The 19,296-nt window shown below is 38.9% G+C and overlaps 1 protein-coding gene across 2 annotated transcripts; it reads right to left on the bottom strand.

Annotated features, from left to right (window-relative positions):
* Positions 1-855: 855 nt before the first annotated feature.
* Positions 856-16,235, bottom strand: LOC133214479 (protein-glutamine gamma-glutamyltransferase 5-like). 2 transcript variants are annotated; one of them, XM_061357388.1, is made up of 13 exons: positions 15,169-16,235; positions 12,595-12,774; positions 12,054-12,296; positions 10,936-11,054; positions 10,558-10,686; positions 10,143-10,320; positions 9,112-9,244; positions 8,081-8,184; positions 7,740-7,982; positions 6,415-6,741; positions 5,365-5,522; positions 5,036-5,169; positions 856-4,065 (listed from the first exon to the last, which is right to left on the bottom strand). In XM_061357388.1, exons 1-13 carry the CDS (start codon positions 15,329-15,331, stop codon positions 2,376-2,378), a joined length of 3,801 nt encoding a protein of 1,266 aa, XP_061213372.1. In that variant the 5' UTR covers positions 15,332-16,235; the 3' UTR covers positions 856-2,375. The 2 variants fall into 2 exon arrangements, with proteins under 2 accessions (XP_061213372.1, XP_061213373.1); XM_061357389.1 differs by lacking the exon at positions 15,169-16,235 and adding an exon at positions 14,328-15,042.
* Positions 16,236-19,296: the final 3,061 nt, after the last annotated feature.

Here is a 19,296-nt window from a genome sequence, read left to right as displayed (position 1 = left end):
CAAATGAATATGACTCTATAAAATAGACTACAACAACCTACCTTTTGTTAGTACTGGGATATATGTGACAACAACACACTCAAGATAATTTTTTCAGCATTACAATTATCTTGAACTTTAAAGGATTTCTGCTATTTTCCATGGCTCCAATTATAAATAACTTGCTTCAGTTTTCAAAAGCAATATGTATTCAATATATTTGGTAAGAAGAATAGTAAATAAAGTTTGCACACACGTTGGACAGCTCCAGTGTCATGAACAGGTTGGGACCAAATCTTTAATTTTTAATGTTTCTGAAATATGGACCAGGTTCATTCGCAGAAATGAAGAAAATCGGAGAAGTTAAACCACTATTGGGAAAATAAATCTGAAATGTTATTTGGTAATGATGTAGGTACCAGCTACTATTAACATTCTCAGAAAAAAAAAATCACATTTTCTCTGAAGTAGATAGCGTATTGGTATTTTTCTGCCACCGAAAGACCTGCTCATTTTGGCTTTTCTGTGGATTGTGAGTTTTGCAGACCATGAAGTCAAAAGAAAACCTCATGAAGCATCTGCAAGAGGAAGACTTTACTGTGAGCAAAAAGGATGGTTGAATTTTTCCTCTAATACCAACTCTTTCAGTTATAGTAGGAAATCTATACATTTCCCCTAAATTCAGATCTTAATTTGAAGCCTTGGTTTCAGATTTTAGGGAAAGGAAGAGGAAATATAAAAGAAATTGAAACATGATTCTATAAATGGAGTGGAAGGAAGATTTCACATTTCAGTGCATCTGGAGAGATTCCTTCCCCACTTTTGAAAAGATATTGCCCTCCCACCCCCAAAACCCCAAAGCAACAGAATTACAGGTGATTTTAAATTTCTATTTTTATTGTCAGTCAGGAAAAGATATTCTCAGCAAATAGCTAGCAAAGACTATCGAAACTGCATAAAAAAAAAAAAAAGTCATTAGTTATGACCACTTCACTACAATATCCAGGCAAATAGTTCTTCTACCATACTCAGAATTACTATGTAGTTAATAGTGCTGGCATATTCATAGTTACCATCTGATGCCACATCTTTCCCATATCCCTGGAAGGTTACTCAGTCTCATCACAGAGCATAGGGGTGTGAACTAAAGTGATACTACTGAAATACTATCACTACACAACTGAAAATTCTGCAGCACCGGCAAAATTATCTTAACACAAAACCCCACTAGCACTTATACCAAAAATAAAAGAGCACTAGAGGAAAATAATGGAGGGATGGGAAGTGTTGTCAGTAAATCTAAAATTCTTCTGAGCAAATCCAAAATTAGGGGACAGCTCCATTATGACAATATATGACTTCAATTCTTACACTGGGAAAGGGTTAGCACTGAAATGGTACCAATTATCTGAAGAAGACACAGTACATTTTCATTCACCTTCTTAACCTTTTAGTTGTGAGGGCTGGGTAGTGGAAAAAAAGGATAATATCATACTTCCTTCTCTAGTTCAGGTATGGTGATAGAAGTTTACTACCTATACTGAATCAAAAAAGCACAGCCTTGGAATTAGACCTTCTCCCACAAACCTAAATGCATGCAGTACACATGAAGAACTTTTGGGAATATGCGATTTGAGAAGTATTCAACTGTGTAGGCCAGTAAGTTGGTATTATTCGTTCACTGAGTTTTGCAGCCTTTCTAATCTGACCTTTGGGTTCCTGATAATGGAACTGTAATACATCAAGAGTAGTAATACTACATTTATTACAACTGTCTTTCTTTTTTTTTTTAAACTCTTCAGTTGATTTGTAGCAATTTAATTACTCCATGACCTCCTCAGTTTTCACTGCCCCATAAGGAAATCTGAGTGTGTGCAGAACTGACCCAAGCCACAACAATACTGGGACTCAGGGACCCAATATATTAGGTAACATGTAAGGCAAGTCTACTGCCACCTCTGCAGTATCCCAAGGACAGTACATTTCATGCAAGGGGAGAGATTTGCAACAAGTGCTGTAGCCCAAAGAGATCTGAGAAGTAATCATTGCAAAAAATCAAGAGAAGAGAGAGTCAAAGCACATCCTTTATAAAACAGCTTAACCAAGCAAGTAAGTCCATTTACCTGCACTGTGCAACTGTTGTCACAACAGCCCCATAGAGAGCATGTTCAGTTTGTCACTTCCACCATACTGTATCTCAAGACATACGAGTATTACATCAAATTCATTCCTCAGAAGTCAGCTAGCAGCTTGCTTTCTTGGCACATCTCAAATGTGTGGCTAAATACCCAGGACTACACATGCCGTGCCCCATCACCTTATTTTTAAACTCTTTCAAAGCGTCTGCACCCTGCCTTTAATTCACTGGCTTTGACTTTTCTCCAAGTTACTCTCCATTACAGGTATTTACGTTTGAAGTAGTTATAAGTGCTCCTCCTGGGGCTCCAGGGCGTGCGGGACCCTACCTGGGGTAAGGTGCTGCTAGGGGGGCAAGACCCAGAACGAGGCAGGGTGGCATAGGCAGAGGGTGAGGTGGAGTGGGGAAGAGTGGTGTAGGCAGAGCGGGACAAAGTGTTGTAGGAGCGGGACAAGGAGCTGTACAAAGGGCGTGTGAGCGTGCTGTAGGCAGTGCGGGACAAAGGAGAGTAGCCTGAGCGTCCCACAGAGCTCCATGCTGAGCGGGAGGCGGGAGCCCATGTGAGGTTGGAGCCCAAGCGAGTGGTGGTGTCACAGGAGGGGCCCCACTGAGGGCTGCATACTGAGCGAGACCCCAGGGTGCCCACAGCCCGGGAGGCTGAGTAAGAGGTGGGTGCATAGAGGGAGCGGGCTGAGGCAGCTGCCAGGGGGTCTGGGGCTGGGGAGCAGGCTCTGGGTGAGTCCTCAGGGTGAGTGGGGGGTGAGCCAGTGGTGCGGGCACCCGTGGCCCCCAGAGACACAGAGGTGGCTGAGCACAGGGAGTGGGCTGCAGGGGCTCCCACTGGGCGTGGGGATGGAGAGTACACTGAGTGGGCTGCCGGGGGTCCCACGGGGCGCGGGGCTGGGGAGCACAGCGTGCGTGCTGGGGGAGCGCTCCCCATCTGCAGCCCTGCTGGAGTGGCACTACGAGCAGCAGAGTGGGGTGCAGGGGAAGCCACTGAGCAGGAGGCTGGGGAGCACACGCCATGGCCTACCGGGGTGCTCAGGGGTTGGGAGGTCAGGGTGGGCATTGGGCCACATGGAGGCTGGGCTGTGGGAGAGGGTGCAGAGCCACAGACAACATGTGAGACAGAGGCACCAGCTGTTGGTGGCATGGTGACAGTGTGAGCTACTGGAGAGTACATTGGGTGGGATGGTGGAGCAGATATATGGGTAGGGACTGCCTGGGTTGCCACGGTGGGGCCAGAGCCAGCCATGAAGTGAGTTAGCAGGGCACTCACAGCATTCTCTGCGGGGACAGCAACTGAGTAGGACACCGGCCCCCCACTGCCTCCAGGCTGGTGCACGGGAGTAGTACCTGTCTCAAACACCACTTGGGGCATAGGGGGGCACACAGGGTTGGAGGTTGGAGCAGGCATAGAGCCATACATGGATGGAGGCATCGTGGCACATGTAGCAGAAGGCACAGTCTCACATACGACGCGGAAGCCAGGATCGCCTCCCACATCAAAACCAGAATTAACATTTGGATTGAAGCCTTGGTTGCAGATGGAGTTGCATAACGGATGGCCCGCAGGGAGGTACACAAAGTCATACACAGGCTGACCCCCTGCACTGCAATTTGGGTTGCACATTGGGATACATACATATTCACACATGGAGTTGAACGCAGGGTCTGCCACTGGGACAGGCCCAGAGCCATTCACGTGGACGGCGCCATTCTCACACACCGGGTGTGACCCGTTCTGGCTGACAGGCAGGGCACCATTCTGAGCAGCAGGCAGGGTACCGTTCTGGCCTGTGAGGCAACACACTTCGGCCTTGGTGCATCCCTTGCAATAGGCAAACTTGTGGCATCCAAGATTAGCCAGGAGCCGGTGACTGCCAAGCCTGTAAGGTGTGAACTCCACAATGGTTCGTGCCTGCTGGTTGGATGCCAGTGTTCCCAAACTGTATTGAGATAAGGAAAAGAATTAGGACCCTGGCCAGCTCAGAGACATGAAAAACTACAATGTGAGAGCATGTAATTAGGCTTGATTTGATACAATATGTTTTCAGAGACACACTGTTATAACAACTTTGTCTTTCTTGCCTTCCTCCAAAAAATAACCAAACCCACTATATGAAAAGGATAGGAACAACTTCTGTTCCAAGAGAAGATTTGGAAAATTCCCATAGTTGGTTCTGCAGTTGGAACTGGAAGCTTATTCATGATACTGTCTGGAATTCTGCAAAAAATGTAGCACCCTTCTGCTTCAAAAAATGTACTTCCTGCTTTCCATTTCCAGTAGCCTAATTTGGATCAGATAGCTTTGTGGAATCGAGTTCATTACTATTCAACAAGAACAATTCCTAATTGCTTCCCCTCAAAACTAGTCATACTTTTGTCAGTTCTCCTTGTCATGAAGAACATCAATGCATATTAATGAACAACTATTTTTCCTAGGATGTTATAGCATCCTGGATATCTCCACTTTCTGTGATTAACATGTTATGAGAACAGAATGCATATATTGCTGTTTCTCATTGCTGTTTTCTAGTTGATCATGTGTGTGATGTGAGTTCATGAATAACTAGAGAAATTCTATGAAAAACTCAATAAGATTATAAGGGATGGAGAATACAGCTAGAATTTCTTGTGAAGAAAACAGTGTGTTTCCTTTCAGAGAGAAATTTCAAACACACAGTTTATGCAAACCTTGAGAATAAATGAAGCAGCAGCATATCTTGCCAGCTCTAAATGATCCATCAGTTTCAAGAGGACTAAGGCTTTTAATGGAGTCTCAAAGCAGTGAGAGCCAAAACGCCCTGTTCAGGTCTTAAACACCAAAAATATTAGACTTCCTCAAAACCTGCTCTGATCTAGCACACCTTAGTCAACGCCCAATATTTTCCCCATTTAAATAATCAATGATCTTACTCAATGGTCATTGGCTCTTTGAATAACCCACAGCCTTCTAACGTCATTACACAGTTCTTCATATCTTCCTGGAGAGGATTGCAGAAGGAGATCTCTGCAGTACATGGTACTTTCAGCCTTGGCTGGTTCAGTAGCTAGTCAGAAAATAAACACATCACTCTAGAGTCAAACGTTACACATTTAAATTCACACTGATCTTGCCAAGATAAGAAAGAAAAAAAAAAAAAACCAAGGAAGTATTTCAAGTTTATTGGCATTATACCTAGAAAGTGGCCAGGAAGAGTCCCTCTGTTCCTTAGATCATCAATCCCATAACTAAAATTCTTTACCTTTACAATAACAGGTGGTCTGTTGATCACGATATCCCTGCTCACCATCAGAACTTCTCCACACTCTGGGTCTGAGACAGCAACTACTTTAATAATGTTGTGATCACAGAGATAAGGTCCATACTGATTATATGATATACATACTGGAATTGTTTTCACTGTAAATAAAAATATCTTAATTATTTTTTCTGATTTTTGGCTAATATTTCCACTTTCTCTTAAAGTCTAACTGGCATTTACAATGGCTAAAATATTAATTTATCACAGCATTTTTAAAAACAGACATGATTTTTCCTAGCTTACCTAGTTAGATACACTGTTACTTGCAACAACCAGATTTATAGTTTTCAGTTAATATAGCTATCAGTGCATTTACGAGTTGATTTATTATAAGCCTTATCATCACCATCATTATCATTATTATTACACAAATTTGGAAAATTTCATTCCAGTGTAATTTGTAAAGCAATAAGCTAAAAAGCAGGAAAATTAAAGTGTGATAAAACAGAATGTTAATATGAGGTATGAAATTTAATCTTATAATGGTATGTTTTAATTAAAGGCAACATTTATCTTGCAGAAAAAGATATTAACCCTGTAAACGAGTGTTCATGTTCTGACACTCCCCAGTATACAGTATATCTAGAAAGTATTATTTTAGTGCTCAAAACAAGTGTTTTACATTGGTTAGTAACTTCTGGACAAAGGAGGAAAAAATGCTTTTCTAATAAACAGCTTCAGCTTTATCTTTTTTTTTGAATACAGAAACCAGAACTCTAACTTTTAGTGGAAATGAGTTTTTAAATGATCCTAAGAACCTCTAAGTCTTGGGGAAATTAAAGATACAACTTACCTGTCACTATACATGTAGTATTGACACTGTGTTGATTTTTGCATCATCACCCTAAAGTGAATTCAGCTGTCAATATTTAACATTGTACTCATTTCAGTTCCCACCTCTATTACTAAGTCTTCACTAGTCCTAAAAACCAAACTATCTCCTGAAAAGAGCAGTAGACAAAGAGGTGTTAGACAAATTCACCTTCTTACCTTCCCTTGGACCCAAGGGGATAGTCACACTGTCTTTCCAAAATTGATCCAATGGGCAGCCGCTATAGGTTATTATTTGTGCACACAAATTAAACTTCAGGGTTTTGTTTTCATTACGCAAATTTTCAAGCAGCCAGTGCAGTTGGACATCTTCACCGTACATTGGGCAATTAGCCATCTTTAACCTCATGTTAATACCAGAGTCACTCAAAAATGGGTTTTTCAGAGACGATAACTCTCTATCAATATGACAGTTGGAAGCATTGCAGTACCCTGGATAAATTCTTCTGTAAGCCCGGTAATAGGCTTCTTTGTTTTTCACAGAACCTGTTGAAGAAGATACATGATAAGGAATCCAATAGAGGCACAAGAAGACACATCTACCCACATAATAAAGATATAATTAAATTTCTTCTTCCTTCTTCCTGAAACCTAGTGTAGTGTCTTGGTGTAGAACAAATCCACCAGAACAGCAGAATATCCTAATAATACATGAATTCAGTAAGCAGGCATATTTTCTGACAGATCTGGTACACAAAGTAACGAGAAAGAAGTTAATCCTGGGCTTAAAAGAATTTAGGGTGGTTTTTCTTTAGATTATCTAAAGTTTGCTAATATTTTAAACTGCTGTACCGGTGACACCAAAACAGGTACATACAAATAGTGGTATTAAAACAGCTGGAAGGCATGTCCTGTGAGGAGTTGTTAAGGATTCTGGGCTTATGTAATTTGGGGAAAAGGAGGCTGAGGGGCAACCTCATTGCTCTCTACAACTTCCCAAGGAGAAGTGGAGACAGGTGCTGAGCTCTTCTCCCTGGGACCTACTGACAGGATGTGGGGGAATGGGTCAAAGCTGCATCAGGCGATATTCAGACTTGACATGAAGAAGCGTTTCTTTACCAAGAGGGTGGTCAACTGCTGGAACAGCTTCCAAGAGAGGTGTTTGATATCCCAAGTCTGTGAATGCCTTAGAATGAGGTATTTGAACAATGAGTTAATAATAATGCTGTAACTTTCAGTTAAATACATCTTTGAGGCAGAAGGGTGCTACAGGCAGTTACACTAGAGGATAACTGTAGGTCCCTTCCAACTGAAACATCCTATCCTATATTAATGCAATTGCTATCTGTTTCATTTTAGTCATCTAAATGTGTTTAGAAGTTTAAGAATCAAGGTCTTTGAACAGAAACGCACCTTCTTCTTTCTCAAAAAATACCAACTTCAGATTGTTCTATTAATTTTAACAAAGGACAGATTACACTAATAATTTTATATGATTAGCACTGAAAATTTCCTCTAACTTATTTGATGGCTTTTCATCATACCTAGTTCATACTTGTAAGCCCCAGTGATATCTTCAAATTGCTCACTGCCAACACGCTTGGTGATTAGACGTTGTCCACAGGGCCAAGGATCGCAGAAAAACTTTGTTCTTTTGGCATTGTTTTGGGAAAGCCAGCCAGCATAGTTTGAATTTACTCGAGAAAACAGATGATGACCATCATAGTCCAAGTCCAGCTCCCCTTCTCTGATGCTTCGAACCCAGGTAGGACCGCTACAAGCTGTACCTAAGCCAGATAGCAACATTATAGTAGGTTGTAACCTGAGTAGTAGGAAAACTCAACAACATGAGAAGAAAACAATTACAGTTATAGTAAACAGTTACCTCTTCCTGTTTCCAAAGGTGTCGGATCCAAGCACTGCCAATCACCACAGCATTGTTTTAGGTCTCTGCGAGCCATCCAAGATTCATTCCAGCAGTGATATCGCCTGTAGGGTGCAGGTATATAGGATTAAAGACATCTCTTGGATCACCAAGTTCAATGCCTTACAATGGAGGAAAACCATGTCAGAGATAACATTTTAATCAACTGAAGACTCTCTATGTCTTAAAACTTTTAATGATGTTTGGGGACAGGAGTTGTTAGGTTTACTTTATATCACTCAGACTGGAAATTTGTCCTGCAGACCTGATTGCAAAACACTCTTATTACAGCCTTTTTTTTTTTTTCAGTTGATAATGTGTCAGCATAGTTCTTTCTTTTAAGTAGTTTATTTTCCTAATGTCTTCCTCCTGTTTCCTTCACAGGAAAATCACATATTGTCTTAGTCTTCTTTTTTAATGGCTTAACAAAGAATAAACTCTTTAGCAATTTGTGCTAAAATAAGATACTCCGTCCCTTATATTTCAGTTTGACACTTTTTTTAACACATGAAAGGGCAGAAAATGCATTAATAGCTCTCACAGATGAGACAAAACCGAAATTCTGTTGCAGTGAAACTACGAACACACAGGCCAAGGGTGACAACATGAAATTCTGCTGTGATAACTGATAATGTCATAGTTGTATGAAAATGAATTGAAAGGTTTACAATAAAGCAATCTATGATAAAAAAAATTCAGGAAGACAACATAATTATCAAACAAGATGGCCTTATTCTTTTAACTGAGAAAGGTAAGTAGGTAGCATAACTTCTCACAGGTGGTTTTCCTTTTCTGAAAATGTAGATTGAGCAGACTGCCTGTTCAGTAACTACATGTTTTGAAATGTGGTTTTAGGAAACTAAACTGCTTTGTCACGACAAAGAAAGATATACGCTGATCTGCTAGATTTACACTAGTCTTTCCATCATTTAATCAAAAAACAAAACAAAACCAAAATCAATAACACAATAACTTGTGTATTTCTCATTTACCATAGCTTGTCTTTACCACATAGGTTTTTTCCAGTACAGTCAAAAATCTCATTGATACCAAGTGGATTCTCATTTGAGCTTGGAAAACAGAAGCTTGTGACAACACGGCTTGGAACTCCCAAACAGCGCATCACTGTAGGGAAAAAAAAATAAATATTAATGAGTCATTACAAATGGTAATTAAACAAGCAAATCCTTTTCTTGTTTTATAAATAAGTCTCCCATATTCTACTTTGCAATTATATAAATACAATGGATAGAAAGTAATATTTGGGATGTCCTAATTCTGTCTTCAAAACTTCTTTTATGTGGTTGAAAGTAGTCTGAAAAGAGCCTAGCAGAGAGAAATGGCTTGGTATTCTTCCAGTTTATACTAGAAATATCCCCAAATTCCTAATCCAGAATAATGAACCTGATCCAGCATTAATAAAGCACAGTCATTTTGTTTGAAACAGTGTAGTACACATAGATTCATCTTTGCAATATCAATTCAATTGCAATTCAATATCAATTCAATTCAATTTCATGTGTAGAAGCAGGCTCAGTAAATAAATGGTAAAAATTCAAGCTTAATTATTTTGTCTGTATAGTTCGCTATTATCTTATTCTTTGCAGTAAAATAACATAGTATGCTGCATTCATGTTTCGGAGGGGACACTGCTGCAAGTTTTCCTGTTCAGTGTTTCTCTCAGCCTTCAAACTTCACCCAAAGGATATTTTGTCTCCGTAATGCTACAGTTTGCTCTATGTTTATAATAAAGTTGTAGATTTGATAGCTGCATGGTGTAAAGATCACAGAAAAGACAGCACTGCTTTTCTTCTTGCTCTTCATGCTATATAGGAAAGCAATAGGTTGATAACAAACACTATGCTAGGAGCCATACCATATTATAAAAAGAGAAAAATACTTTTTTTTTTTTTTATAAAATGCTTAATATCCTTCCACTAATTTTTAGGGTCAGAGATTTCTGATCCTGGTTTTCTCTCTTCCTTTTTGGATAGCTGGGTAAGGGTAGACTGAAATATCATACCTGTGCACATTACTGAAGCAAGAGACCCACAGTAGCCATATCTGACTGGCCTGCATCTGCCATTGTACCACTGCTGAAGAATAGGGACACTTCCATTCCAGGAAAATGGTTTTGTTCCCTTCAGGTAATCATTGTTTTCTGGAATCTTCATTATACTGCTTGTGATATGGCTGCTTATCTAGAAAGAGAAAATAAAAATCACTTTCTCAAATAGCTGACCATGTCTTTAAACCTAAGTATATCATAAAATCATTAGATATTAGTGTCACAAGTTAGCTTTTCCAGTGAATCTGAGCACAGAAACAATTTCCCCTGTTACTCATACTATGTTAGATTACAATTCAACATGTCCTTCTATAATGTAATGGAGTGTGTTCTGACCTGTTTAGAGGTCACACACCACTAGAGGTCTTACCATGTGATTTACCACCATGCTGACATGCACAGGGTCATTGCGCCAACAGCGGTCACGATCAGAGCCATGATGATAACTTGCACCAATGTCTAGGATCTTCAAGCAGATATCCAGAATTCCATCTTCAAACTGATGAAAGAGAAATTAAAACAGGCATCAATGGTTCTGCAGTTTCCTTAGTTTTACTACAGAAAAATTCCTTCCATTTGTTTGGTCTACAGTGAAATTCTCAGACGTTTTGTTTTGTGCATGCATAATCTGGACTGGTCCTTAGAACTTTTCACACCACATAATATAACTTGCTTAAAAGGTATGGATAACACTTCACTTATCCATATATGGATGACATCTACTTCTGAAGAAACCTTTAAAACATACCTGTCCAAAGTGCCATGGTCGAGAGGTAATATGCTTGTGAACTCCTTCATACAGTATACCATGTTCATTCAGAACATACTCTTCTCTATGGGCCTGATTGTCCATATATACAGGGTCATCTGGAAAACATACAGAGCTATCAGTCAGCCAAATGTACATTTCTAGCACTTCTGTATCTTCTACTTGACTGCATCCCTCTTTCTTTTCCTACTTATTTTTATTTATATATTTAAACATGTTCAAGGGCTCTTTAAACATGTTAAGGGCTCTTTAAACATTCAGAGACAATTCAGTTCTACTTACAGCTAGGTATTATCTTTATTAGGCCTCTCCCTGCTATAGTATGCTGAATTACAGAACTTGCAATTTATCTTCACACTGAGCCGCTCTAGAAGCCAGTCACTGGGCACTTAGAGTTCAGTATCTGATTTTTATCAAATCAAAAGCACAGGCAATGTAAATGTGTAATGATTTTGGCAAGGTCCTACAGACTCCAGATCTGCTTGCTATCAGAAACAGATCTATGGAATTTATTTTGTATTTGTATACTATATTGGAACTAGATGATATTAAGGCCCTTTCCAACCCTAACTATTCTATGATTCTATAATGATATCACAGAATTCACAGAATTACAATATGTTTGAGGTGGGAAGAGACTTCTGGAGGTCATCTGGTCCAGCTCCCTGCTCAAGCAGGTTCACGCTGTGCTGGTTATCCAAGATCATGTCCATGTGGCTGTAAAGCATCTCCAAGGTTGGAGACTTCACAACCTCTCTGGGCAACCTGTGCCAGTGCTCAGTCACCCTCACCTTAAAAAAGTGTTTGTGCTAATTGCTTCTTGCCCTGTCAAGCCACTGTAAAAAGGGAGGGAGGGGAATATATTACATCCCTACTACCATGAACAAAACAAATCAAAACATTGGCTTGAGACAGTCTTGAACTCGGAGAGAAAAAAATAAAACAACCCAAAACACAAACAAGAAAACAAAAACAATCCATCCCTGTATCTGTGACTCCATCCCTTACTTATGATCTAAGTAATACATATGTTCAACATTTTTACTAATCACTAGAATTTTTCTTAAAATAATCTGATCATTTACTACAGCTCTTACCTGCACACCAAGGGTTAAAAAGGACATAAAAATCTCCAAGACATCGCTGATATGTATGACCACAAGATGTGATTTGCATATTGAGAATGTAACGGCCAATGCAGGCATTGGAAGGAGGAAACACGCTGATATTGATGCATTTTGGCTGATAAAATTTGTAGGAAGAGCTCCAGCAGGTTTGATCTAGGCATCTGCCCATTGGGAAGCTACATTTTGTCTCATTTGATTCGCAGGGTCTGAGGCCTTCTCAGGGAAATAAATACAACTTTCATCAGATTAAACAAAGCACATGTAAAAAGCAAGTAATTTGTTTAGGCATCATTTGCAATACAAAGCAAAGGGTGGATTTCTTTTTCACTTGTCACCTCTGCAGCAGAGTGAGAAAATTTTAAAAGTTAGCAGAACTGCCTGAGCTAGGGGAAGGTAGTCAGTTTTCACAGAAGATGTGTGAGCAGATACTATTTGTCACTGAAGACTACTGAGAATATTACATAACAGAAAAGGACTGGGAAAGACTAAAACTGAGTTTGGGAGTAACTACCTGTCTCCACGGTGAAAATGGCTTTGTCCACAGAGTCATCCCATTCCCGGTTTTGAAAGCGAGCATAAAAGTTGAAGGCTTGCCCTCTCCTTACTATCTGTCTGTCAGTTCCAAAGAATTGTGTATTATGAATTTGGCAGTTTGAAGGACAGTTCAGGTCAACTTCTCCCAGCTCGATGACTGCAGGACGGAGAAAGGAACACAAAGGAAAAACCAGATAGTTCAGTTCCCATCATTGACTGAGGTCAAGATTACATGAAAGAGCAGATAAAGATGAAAGACAGAGATAACTGTTTCAAAAAATGAATTCAGGAGTTTGTTCAAAATTCAGCAACACTGAGATTGATGCATACCTCCATAAAATTATCCTTACAAGTTCACCACATCCCTAGCTTGCAGGTGGAAACTTGTTATAATGCTTTATAAAGCTGTGCCACAAGTTTCACATCTTTTGTATAGTACCTTCTTGCTTAATAAATACCTGATGCTGAGGGATGATATTAGTATCTCTACTTGAAAAATTGATTTTGCACTGTAATGTTCTTTCCACATTAAAGCACACTGTCTACAGTTGCTTTTCAACCACAGCTAGACAGCAGATGTTTTGCACATACTATCAGTTGAGTTTTTTATACAAGTAATAAAATAATAAAGTAAATTGAAGGAAAGATTTTATTAAAAAAACAGGTGTTTGAAAGCTTAAATGAGTTATTAAAAAATACAAATATATATCTCCCCCCAAACTGTAAGTACTGTTAAATATGCATGAAATCTCTCAATCTGCATGTGCTTAAGTCATAAAAGGTTTGCAGACATCTTTGAGGAATTTAATGGAGACAGAAATACTAAAAAAAAAAAAAAAAAAAAAATGTTGACAATCCATCCCAAGTGCTACGATTAGCTTAACAAAAATTTTAGCTGATTGCCCTTAGGCATCCTGTCTGGGTATCAGTCATTTCATAAGGGTAATTATGATCCTGGTGCCAGAAGGATGGGTGGCAACACTCATTTTTACCTATTTGAATCCAATGTTTTACTTTCGAAAGTGCTTCACTCTTATTGAAGATAATGGGAGCCACAGATTCTCAGGAGTTCTGGAAATTTGCCTTAATGGACTACAAAGTCTTGTATACTATTTTAATTCTAAAGGGTTAAGTTTGGTCTTGCTAAGACTACAGAGAAATCAAGCAATGCAACTTCTCTAACTATACTGGCACTAAGTTGAATATAGAGTTGGTATTTAGTAGAAACTAATTTTTCCTAACCAGAAACAAGGGTGTATCCACATAAAAGGAAAGCCATAGCTAAGCCCATGGGACCAGGACACTTCCAAGGCAACCCAGTAGTGTTTCCCAGGATCACTTCCTGAAGTAAAACATAATTGAACTGGGAGGGGAGGACGGGTAAGAGAAAAGAAACCAACCAACAACAAAACCAACCAAGAAAACAAATAAAACCCAGCAAAAAACAACCACAACCCCCCCAACTTTTTCTGGTTTCTTTCCTTGAACAAAACTAATCTCAGTTTTCATCTCATCATTTAATCAAATTGATCATTCAGCTCTTCAGCAAAGATCAGCAGATAAATGCAGTTCTGGGCGTTACCCATGTTAAAACATGCACACCATCAACAACAACCAAAAATATAGCAATGCATTACATCATTATTATTCATGAATGCATCATACCTGCTGATAAGAAAGAGTAAGAGAGCTGAACTGAAAATCTCATACCTTAATGAGATTTTTTTCAACCATAACACAAAATGTTCTGGTTCAACAGAAAGGATTAGAAGTGGTTATAGCACACATGATGAATTCCTGTGGTCAAGAACACTGAAAGAACCTGGCATGCCCTCACCCATTCTCTGGAGGCGTTTAAAAACCAAGACAACTACACCTCATCCACTCATTAATCCAGCTGAACCAGAACATCAGGGAGTTGATATATTACATGTTTCCCAGAGAATTTCTTTAAAGTCAGCCCACGGTTTGCTTATCAGAGTTAATTATCACAATTGGATCACAAAGGCGCTAACAATTGCCTTCTTAAGCAAAGGCATCTTGGAGAAAATACTAAAGGCTAATCAATTTCATATCTTTTACTGGCTTTCTCTCTCTGGTAGAAACCCTACCCTCAATACCAGTCATTGGTTTTTCTCTATTAATTCACATTTTGCCTTCAGTCCAGAAAGAATACTTCAGGTATCCATTGTGAAATAATAGCTTCTAGCATGAGAATACTGAAAACTAGTACTTTATCATTTATGCTGGAAATAAAATATATTCTTTTCCATGTTATAGCTCTCAATTTGTTGTTGTTTCACCAATTCTTTTAAACAGCTCTCATTTTCCATTACAAAAGGAAAGCATTTCTTCCAAAGCTGTTTTTTCTTTTCTTTCTCACTAAGTCCACAAACAAAATCTAAACCGTAGAGAAGTAATTTCTAGACTTGATTCCACACAGCAAAATGCCCTTTTCTTTTTCTTTTTTTTTTTTTTGTCCTTACATCTGACCTAAGTATTTCCACTTTCAGTACTGAGTCAAGTGATAGTAAAGTTTCAAGACACTCACCTTCCATTTTTCTTCTACATGTACTAGTTTCTGAAGAACAGTACTGGTGGAGATACCTGCTCCTCAGCAAGATGTACTGCAAGGTCTGGCTGATCTCCTCTGTGAACCAACCTAATTTCCCCTCGGTAACATTTATATTCAGAACTAAAAGGCTGTCACACATATTGCATCAACAAAATACCAGTTTACAAAGAGGCACCACCCATGTGTCTACTGATGCTCATAAATGATTCATTTTAACTTCCAGCATTATTAGGGAGAGTCCTGAGGCTGAAGGGAGGGAGAGATCTTGGTACCTCACGTATAACATAGTACTTTCAACGTCCCACAACTTACCATGTCTCAAAAATATTTTAAGACCAGGATGAATCAAAACACATTTCAGTGCAAGCCATTTTTTACCATTTAAATTTCCCATAAATCCCAGCACCTACTGTTCCCTTCTGGCTAGACATCTTCAGTCACCTATATGGAAACAATAAAGAACGCCAGACTTAAGCTGGATTTAGACTCCCTGAATATGATCTCCAGTTGACATTTGTATTGTAAGCAGGAATCCCAGCTTTCAGAAAGTCTGCATAGCACTCCCTCCGAGGGGAGGTCAGAGTAAAGTGAAACAGCTACATTTTTTTCTAGCTATACTGTAAAATAAACAGAAGACATGCATGACATGGTTTTGAAGTTGACAGTAAAATTTAATCTAAACATGGCAGAATTTATTTATACTTTGTGTATGTTTATATTCTAGCACACAAACAATTTTGTAGCTTCTTAGCTCACTCTATCTCCCTTCTCCTGAAATCATGAAAACCACAAGACTTTTCCAATCATATCTGTGAACAGAAAACATTTAAGTATGCACAAAAATGTATTATTTTAGTTAGGTTCCAGGAATATTTAATAAAAGAACTACAAAAATGTTCTCTCTGCACACCCAGATAAGTACATTAGCCAGCAAACAGGAAAGACTGAAATTTCCTCTCACAAAACCAAAATGAATATTTTTTATGCTACCTCCTATCTTTCTTATGCCTCTATGCCAACTTTTCCATGAGATATCCTTTGAATGCCTCGAAGTTATTCTACTTCGTATTAAAACCCACCAATCCCCTTCCCCGAAAATAACATAAAAAAATCAATGACAACAAACAACAAAAATAAAACAACTAATAACAACCTCCCAAAAATAAATTAAAAAAACCAACATTCATTGATATAGAAGGAACACAATGACTGACGTTCAGCAATTTGCATAACTACCTGGATTCTAGACAGTGCTTTAAGAAATCATAAAATGAAAGAGCTTAACTAACAGTGAAATAACTTAGTAGGCATAACTTAACAGCTCAGGTATTGTGAAATAACTTCATGGAAATTAGAGCAAAGAAAAAAATCAGCACAGCAGTGGGTTTGGAAGAGAGTGGTTAAAATATTTGTATGACTGATGCATAGAAAGTGAACACAATATTCAATGTGCTCATTTCTGAAATTTGTCAATATCTGGTGCCTATTCAGTAGGCAGACATGAAAAATATGCTAATCTTAAATATTTCATTAATTTCTCATATATCTGAAAATTTTATTTTCCTTAATATTTATCATTTGACTATTAAACTTCAGCTCATTGAAAAAAAGAAAACCAATACTATTCCATAGGAAATAACTTAGAAGCCATAAACACATAATGAACCTTAAATAAACCTGTAAAATAAGAATGGTAGTGGTCCAGTCACCCATTGAAGATCTGCCTGCAAATGTATGCCCATACTAATATCCAGAGAATAGCACAGGAAAGTACCCAAATTGCTCACAGTTTCCAAGGATAGATTAAAATCCCCTGAAATATTTCTAGTTCAATCTGACTGAAATACTTTGGTAAATGAAAGGCTGTGACAAATAAAAGAAAACAAATAAGCATCAGTGAGTAGCTGCACCTGTGGGTTCAAAGAGACTTAATTAAGACTTTAAAATAATAAAGGCCTGATTCAGGAGTGGAACACTTTCTGTATGGATATGAGTCACTAACTTTAGTAAGCATGCTTGCTTAGGTCCTTGAAGCTGCTTTGGTGCCTATCTGTCTCTGCAGGATCACTATACAGATACCCAGCCCCAAAGCAAAACCTCTCATATACCCAAGTTCCTGCCTTTCAGTGTTTCCAAAGGCATACAATTGTTGTTGCCAGCTCACAGCTATCAGACTGGTTGGTCCTCATTCAAGCCCAAGTCCCAAGTGCCTAAAGTCAGACTCTTGAACAAGGTAGAAAAATCATAGCACACTAACTCTTTAGGTGCACTTACTCTGTTCTTACCTCTCTTGCCTTCCATGCCCTGCATCATATGAGTCGGACTCCAGTAGTCCATTCAGCAGGGTCCCCACTCTAAAGAAGGAGGCACAAGAGACTTGAGCGCAAACAGGAAACAGATAATGGTTCAAACAAAGGTTCTACCTCTCAGCTTACAGCATGACTGAACAACTGATGCATCCAGATTGCTGACCTCCAACAGAGGTTGCTTCCCTGTAGTCTCTTCCTGCGTTGAAACAGTTCCCCACCCTGCCTGACAGCAAGGTGTGCCAAGCTAAGGTTAATAGTCCCTTGGTCCCTGCTGGAGGTGCTTTTCCCTTCTGCCTCAACCTTTTTCCCTAACACTTCACTCATCATTCAACCAGGCTGTCCTTTCCACATTACTACAGTAACTTACACATCCAGCATTCCCTAAATGTAAAAAGAAGCTGATACCCCTGATGCAGGCCTCAAATTTCTGCAGGATAGCACATTTATGAGGGTTTAAACGCTTCCAGAATTTAAGCCATTTAGGTTATTAAGCTTCTTTAAAGACTTTGACTTTGGCCCTTATTGCAGAAATATCTGCTGGATAATAGTTTAGAGAGGACTTTTTAATTCCTGGAGTAATTGGTACTTACAATATTACAGACTACATTTACTTATTACAACAGTTTTGTTTGTTGTTTTTTTGTTTTGTTTTGGTTTAGTTTTTTAAATATTACTTGTATTACAATAGACTGACATAAGATGAGCTTGCTAAGGTTCTGAAATTTTCATAGCTTTCAATTACCCTTATAGCAGTAGGAAACGGCAAGGACTGAAGAACAGGGCATCACAATCACAAAACATCTGTGAACAGCATAGAGGCAGTTCTGCAGTATCACTAATATTTTGGGGAGCAATAGAGAAGGCGCAGTAATCAAGCATTCAAAGAATCCTTTCAAGAAAAAGGAACACAAAATGAAGCTCAACAAGGGATAAAGGAACAAATCAGAAAATATGTGAATCGAAGTGTCTTGGTGAAAGTGCCATCTAGTGAAAAGCTGGTGTAACTACAGTACTTAAAAAAACCTGACTACTCAAGCATGTGCCAGTAGGCAGCCCAAGTTCACTTTTTGCACTTGGTCATATAATTGTATTCCTTTGATTGCTGGACCTGGAGTTCACCTTATTAAAAAAGCCTGCAATTTTGTAGCAATAGTAATGAGTGATGGAGTAAAAAGTTACCTGTAAAACTGGGCTTATTTGAAGTCATTAAATGGCATTCCTATCTCCTCACAAGAGTGTGAGCAGACTCCCATTCCTCACAAGGAATATTCATGTCTAACAAGGAGATAGTGAATTAAAAAACGGATGTCATAAGTTAACTCTAAAATAAGCATGTTTGTTAGGAATACACATCTGACATTTAGAAACTTCATATTAAAAGGGCAATAGGCTGGCAGACTAACATGAACTCTGTTTCAGAGCACACCCAGAAGTTTCTTAAAATTCATAAATCAATTTGCAATGAGTGTGCCTTTCATTAAAGAACCTGAAAGCACTGACAGCTACTCTGTTCGGCATAAGCAACTATTACAACACCCTATTTACAGATGAATTAGGACAAAGAAATGCTTCAAATGAAATCCTAAATGAGAAGCTCTGTCTTTCTAGAAGCTGAAGGAAATTAGTAGCATTAAATAACTATAGGTGGTTTCTGACACTACAAAACCACCAGCTTTCATAAAAGAAAGCAAAAACTCCTTCAAGGCAGCTCCTATCCAGCCTGGTCCATAAGACTTGTTTTGCACTCTGAGTTACTTGTCTCTCAGCCTTTTCCTGGGTTTCCATCAACTGTGTA

This window comes from Neopsephotus bourkii, unplaced genomic scaffold, assembly GCF_033783945.1.
Source record: "Neopsephotus bourkii isolate Nb327-2 ecotype Australia unplaced genomic scaffold, CSIRO-AGI_Nbou_v1 NB_894, whole genome shotgun sequence".
Lineage (NCBI taxonomy): Eukaryota > Metazoa > Chordata > Aves > Psittaciformes > Psittacidae > Neopsephotus > Neopsephotus bourkii.
The sequence above is the reverse complement of the archived record's forward strand: the minus strand, read 5'-3'. Positions and strand labels throughout refer to the sequence as shown.

Coding starts and splice junctions, on each gene's coding strand:
- LOC133214479 (XM_061357388.1), bottom strand. CDS start 15,331: ATGTGTGACAGCCTTTTAGTTCTGAATATAAATGTTACCGAGGGGAAA. Junction 12,775..15,168: donor ATGTAGAAGAAAAATGGAAG/GTGAGTGTCTTG, acceptor TCCGTCCTGCAG/TCATCGAGCTGGGAGAAGTT. Junction 9,245..10,142: donor TGCTTCAGTAATGTGCACAG/GTATGATATTTC, acceptor TTTTCCCTACAG/TGATGCGCTGTTTGGGAGTT.